Source organism: Phalacrocorax aristotelis, chromosome 9 (assembly GCF_949628215.1).
Source record: "Phalacrocorax aristotelis chromosome 9, bGulAri2.1, whole genome shotgun sequence".
Taxonomy (NCBI): domain Eukaryota; kingdom Metazoa; phylum Chordata; class Aves; order Suliformes; family Phalacrocoracidae; genus Phalacrocorax; species Phalacrocorax aristotelis.
Window position 1 is genome coordinate 19,716,389 of NC_134284.1, and position 6,000 is coordinate 19,722,388.

At 49.0% G+C, this 6,000-nt stretch overlaps 1 protein-coding gene across 5 annotated transcripts in view; it reads right to left on the reverse strand.

Moving 5' to 3' along the window:
• Positions 1-4,469, reverse strand: part of TTC7B (tetratricopeptide repeat domain 7B) — a 145,603-nt gene extending 141,134 nt beyond the window's left edge. For 4 of the 5 annotated variants that reach the window (XM_075103706.1, XM_075103703.1, XM_075103709.1 and 1 more), the window contains exon 1: positions 4,151-4,469. In XM_075103706.1, the coding sequence (XP_074959807.1) occupies positions 4,151-4,271 (121 nt within the window). In that variant the 5' untranslated portion in view covers positions 4,272-4,469. The remainder of the gene's footprint in view (positions 1-4,150) is intronic. The other variant, XM_075103707.1, reaches the window with a different exon arrangement.
• Positions 4,470-6,000: the final 1,531 nt, after the last annotated feature.

The following is a 6,000-nucleotide window of genomic DNA, read 5'->3' on the forward strand; positions in this document are numbered from 1 at the left end:
TTTGCAATATTAGACAAAATTCAACAAATGGAATCAAAACTTCTTCACATGACTTTCTTAGAAGGAACCTTTTTCAGTTAGTTAAACTAGTTGGGAACACTTGCAAAGTTTCATTAGTGAAAACTGCTTTAAGATTTTATTTCTAACAACTTGGGGTTTCTCTCAGTTCCCTTTGAGAAGTGATACTCAGGAACAACACCACACAAGAGAACACTTGAGGACAGCACCTTTCTTGCAACCAAACAACTTACAGACTAGCCAAGGACCACATCTTTGTGAAACCCAGGGTAGCACAATGATTTCTGAGCCAGCTGCTGCAGTTTTGATAAATCCTACTGTACTGGGTGTAAACAGCACAGTGATGGTAGCAGGGGGGCTGCAGGGGTGGCTCCTGTGGGAAGAGGCCAGGGGCTGCCATGTCCCAGGCCCAGCTGGCTCCAAGAGATACACAGCAGGAGCCAGCTGAGCCCCTCAGCCAAGCTGGCAGCGCCTCTGGGAAAGCATATCTATGGAAGGGCAGAAAAATACCGCAGGGAGGAGGAGGGAACAAAAGGAGTGAGAAATAGCAGAGGGAACACCAAGGTCAGAGAAAGAGGGGGAGGAGGTGCTCCAGGTGCTGGAGCAGATATCCACCACCGCAGCCTGGGAAAGACCCAAGCTGGAGCAGGTGGATATACCCTGAAGGAACTATGGCACATGGACAGCCTGTGCCAGAGCAGATTTTCCTCCTGAAGGACTGCAGCCAGCAGGGAGCCCAAGCCAGAGCAGAAGAATAACACGAGAAGGAAGGAACAGCGGAAAGAAAACACCTCACACCGACTGTAACCCCTCTGCCCCCCAAGCCATGCAGGGAGGGGCACAGGAGTGAAGTTGAGCCTGGGAAATGGGGGAGCAGAAGTGTTGCTTTCATGTCTGTCTTTCTGTTTACTATCTGAATCGTTTGAACTGGCAACAATTTAAATTAGTTTTCCTCAAGTCGAACCTGTTTTGCCTGCGACAGTAATTAGTAAGTGGTCTCGTGCTCTCCCTATCTTTATCTCAAGCTATGAGTCTTCTCATCCTATTTTCTGCCCCACTAAGGAAGGGGAGAGACTGAGCAGCTGGGCAGGCATTTGCTATTAGCCACGGCTAACCCACCTGCACTTAACAGTTCTGACCCAATCTTTTATGGGAGCGCTGATGAAGCAAGAGCTGAAACAGAGATTTGTGTTACATGGCATGAATCTTATTATTGCTGCTGAGTCCTGGTTCTGAAGGAGAGAAATATAATACAAACCGCATAAGTGCCTAACAGTTCTGAGTTAGGTTAAAGACCCTTCTTTCATCTACCTATCCTTTGTGAAAAACAATGCAAGTCACAGGCTTGACACAAAGCACACATTTTCCATGATCCAAATCATGACTACTACTTACAGAATAACAAAGGCAGTGACCAACCCATTAACATTTCTCTTCCCTCTTTAGGTTAAAGCTCAGTAAGCTCACAAAGCCTTTCAAATACTAGAACCAATTTCTGTATCTGATGGATTGTAAGTGCCATTTTTGTGCATCCAAAATCCTATATAAACTGCCATTTATATTTGATCCACTGTCAGGTTGCACAGACTCCTAATTCTGTGAGGGGGGATCACCAGAACAGAATAAACAATAAAAAAAACAAATCCACTCAAAATACTGCACTTCAAGTGCTGCACTTCTCCGGAAGTATATATTATTGCCTTATGCATCCACACAGAACTTCATCCCAGGAGCTGTTATTGCTACTTCTTCCTTTGTCTAATCTGGGTTGTGAGCTTCAAGGGACGGGCACTTGATAAGAGGAAAGAATGTGTCAGTGCAAAACAGCCCAAATGTTAATCCAGACTATTAAAATTTCTGTCGAGTACTCTATTCCCCATTTCCAAACGGGAGGTGTAATTAAGTCTTAGGAAACTAACAGTCTATTATTTTGCAATAGTGCAAGACTGGAGAGATTACAAGAGAGCTTCCCCAAAGGAACCCATCCCACCTGTGTTCAATTAGGAATAAACCCTATTCCTAGCAGTGCTGATTCCCTCAGTTAAAATGCTCCAGCATTCAAGAGTCAGAGCTCATTACCTACACACCAGTATACGGACAGAATGAAGATCCTCTCCCCTCACGCTTTTAAACCATTCCTATGACATACTGTTCCACATTCAGCCAAAACACTGATCTTTTGTTTTCCGTTCCCTAGTTGATTTGTAAAACTGAATGTTGCTACAGAAAGAAGCAGTGAAGTTTTGAGCACTTTTTCTTAAATCAGTTGCTTCAGATTAACTAAGAACAGGGATATGCGTCAGAACACCTTTCAGTTATATCTGTCTTCAGGAGTGGAACAGAGGCACTGCCTCTCCTTTGTAGTCTCACTAGCTCATAACCTTGGCCTGCAACGTGTTAGGTTCACCAGGATCTAGAACGCAAACTTACAATTTTAGACACTGTCAACAGCAGGGGTATGTATTTCATTAAATAAATTACTCTTTTCTTGTCTTGCTCCACTACAAAAGGAGAGTCCCTTAGGATCACTTTGCTTACTGACTGTTGATGTTCTCAGCTAGAACTTGGAAGCTGCGGACATTGATTTAACCATTCCTGTGCTGTCAGAAAGAGACAAAAATCTACATGATACTTCCCCATGTTTTAAAGATGAGGAAATTCTCCAATAATTTGTATTTTTGGCTGGTACAGAACCTAGAAGATACCATAATAGGAAAATCACTGAAACATATATTCTCTGATATGTTTCAGTTAGGTAAAAAGTACCCAGGTCAGAGAAATTTAAGTCAAACTGTCAATAACATCTGCCAAGGTCTCCCTACCTATCTGAAATACCTTAGTACATCTTAAAACTATGAAGGATCATTCTTCTTAACCAGACAGCCAAAAAACATTTGCCTTTGCTTGAACTGATCTCCACCTAGTCCATAGTCTGTAACTCAGTGAAGCATGTACTTCAATTAAGCATCATACCCTCCACCTTTTCACTTGTGCTTATTTTCAGTTAGTATAAAATACCAGTGTATTTCAGGATCATCACGCAGTTGTTTCTAAGGCCAACACATGTAAGGTTATCCACTACCCACCCATCTATTCTTAAATTCTCTCTCTTTACTTTGATTCAGGCTTTTCCTCTTCATTTCTATAGACCTGAATCATCCCATTTTCTTATCTGCCTAAACGTGTAAAGCCATCACTGCCTTTGGAACTCACTCCCAGTGACGCCAACCTTACACCACATCCTCTCTCTATGTTAACTTATCGCCCCTGAGTTCAGCTCAAGTTCTGTCTCTGCAGACTTTATTTCCTGCTAAAAATACCTCCAGGTCCACCTCAAGCAGATGAGGGAGCCCAGAGAGGCAGGCACTATCCCCATGTCTTTTCTCACACACAGAATGAAGGCATCCACACCAAACAGAACTTCCCTGCATCAACCTTGTTTGTTAGGCACTTCCAGACCTCAGAACGAAGCACTGCTTTTCACCTCCTTCAGCTAAGCGTTTAAAAGTTTGTGATATAAGAAATAAGGGACCAAGCAAACATTTCGTAGCTTTTATAAGAAAAGAGATGAAGTGGCGCTATACTGCTGAGGTATTTTTAAGTAAAAGGACAGAAGCCTTCAGAGGACGCGCCGCGCACAGACACTCCTCCGGACACGCAGGGCTTCACGCACACCGTCAGGCAGCGTGTGCGCCTGCAAAACCGCAACACCCGTGAGAGACCGTCAGGCCGCCGACCCGCAGGGCCCCGCCGCCGGCGAGATTGGATGCGGCCTCCCCCGGACCCCAGAGGGGGCCCAGCGCCCAAGCGCACCGCCCGCGGCCGGCTCCCGGGGCTCCCGCTCGCCCGGCCGGGGCAGGCCCCCGGCGGCACCCACCGCCCTCCGGGGGCTCCTGCTGCGCGGGGCCGCGCCGCCCGGGCCGCCCCGACCCGCTCCCCGCCCCTCCAGCACCCTCCCCCCCACGCCCCACCGCCTCCCCGGGCACGGCTGGGCGGCCCGGAGGTCCCTCACGGCGGCCCGCCCGGCTGCACCTGCCGGGTCCGGCGCCCGGGAGCTCCGCTGGCCGGCCGCACCCCGCGGGCCCTCCGCCGCGGCCTGCCGCCTCCCGCCCCGCGCCGCCCGGCCCCGCACCGTTCGCGATGAGCTTGGCCGAGAGCTGCTTGACGAGCTCGGGGATCCGCTCCCACTGGCACTCCGAGCGGCACCGCTCGATCTCCGTCTCCAACCGCGAGCCCGCCTTCTTGGTAGCCATGGCCGGCACGGGCCGATGGGCCCCGGCGGGGGAAGAGGCCGGGGCGCCAGGAGCGGGCAGGAAGGAGAGGACAGATAAGGGCGGCGGCACTGGGCGCCGAGGCAGCAGCGGCGGTTGCTGCTGGAGCGGCGGAACTTGAGGGCTGCGGCCCGCGCCGCGCTGGCGGCCGAGCGGCGGGAGCGGCGCCCCCTGCCTGGCAGCGGCGGAGCAGCGCGGGGCGGGGTCGACGGCGCGGGCGGGCCTGCCTGCGGCCTTGCCTCCTTCCCTGCCCGCGGCCCTGCCGTCGCGCCTGCCGCCCTTCCCGCCGGCCAGGGCCGGCGCGCTGCTGTGACGGCCCCCGCACCCACCCAGGGGAGGGGGAGTCCCCCGCACCCAGGGGAGGGGGAGGGCAGGAGGCGGCCTAACGAGAGAGCCGGGCCCTGCGGCCACTGGCAGGAACTGCTCCCTTTAAAGTGATTTGCCCGATGACATTTGGGGACAAACAAAAACAAAAAACAATCCACCCAAAAAAACCCTCATCTAATCTCATTCTTCCACAGGCTAATGATGAACATGCAGCATTGCTCCATCTGCTCTACTGTTCCACAAAATGTAATACAAAATTAGTTCCTGCCCCTTAAAGGTTGCCTCTTCCCCCCCCCCCTTCAAACCACTCATCCACACTCACTCTCAGCTTTTTAATAATCCATTTAAAGGCATTCTCCTCTTTCCTCCCCCCACATACCAGGCTTTCTCTGTCACCTCATTGAGCTGATCGCTCTTTCACATCTTGTCCCACAGAAAGGCGTACTTGCACATGGCCCACCAGCTCAGTACTCACCTGCTCCTTAGTTAAATGGTGGCAGGTAGAGCAGGGCCTGGGTAACAAAGGTCTGTACTGTACGTAGATTATGCCCTATGTTTTGAGCAAATAAATGCATTTCCAACATGTGGGTGGAATAAAAATACTAGCTGAAACAATTTCAATAAATACCACGTATCTTTGTCAAATGCTACATCACGCATACGTGACACACCAGCTCCACCAACTTACATATACCTCATAGAACAACTGCCGTGACGGATTTTTCACTGAAAAAATGTAGCAAAAAGACCAAGACTGCATTGAAGATAAATCTTGCAAACTATTTACTTTTCCCAAAATAAGGTTATAGCCCATTGACAGAAAGAACAGGTTTTGCAGAGATGGAATCTGCTACATTAGATACAAAATGATTTTAAATAACTTAAGTGTATCACTCCACATCCTTGGGTTATAGTGCAGACTTGTACAACTAATGCTTTTCCAGAAAGTAGAAGTCAGTCAGGCCAATAGGTATTTGGTTGAGTTTGTGAAGATGACTATCTGTCTGCTGGCTTGAAGATCCAAAATACAGGATGGATGCTATTATTGCTGTTACTTGCATTGCACTCCCCTGGATCTAGCACATTTTAGTCTTCAGAAATGTCAAGATCATAAACGCAGAAGTCAGATTTGGGCAAACATGTCATTACCAGCCTGAGACAAGACAACCGTTTCATAGCTGTTAAGAACAATATATCTTATCCCCCAAACCCTCTGAATTCTGATCTTCAAACTCTTGGGGAACAATACTGTCAACCAGTCAACTTTATGTGCTGTTACGTAAATAGATCTGTTAAATGTAAACGGGACATACCTATGAGCATTGGTAGAGTCGTCGTCCACATAAGAGAATTTCTAAACAATTTTCTAGTTTGTGTGTGTGTG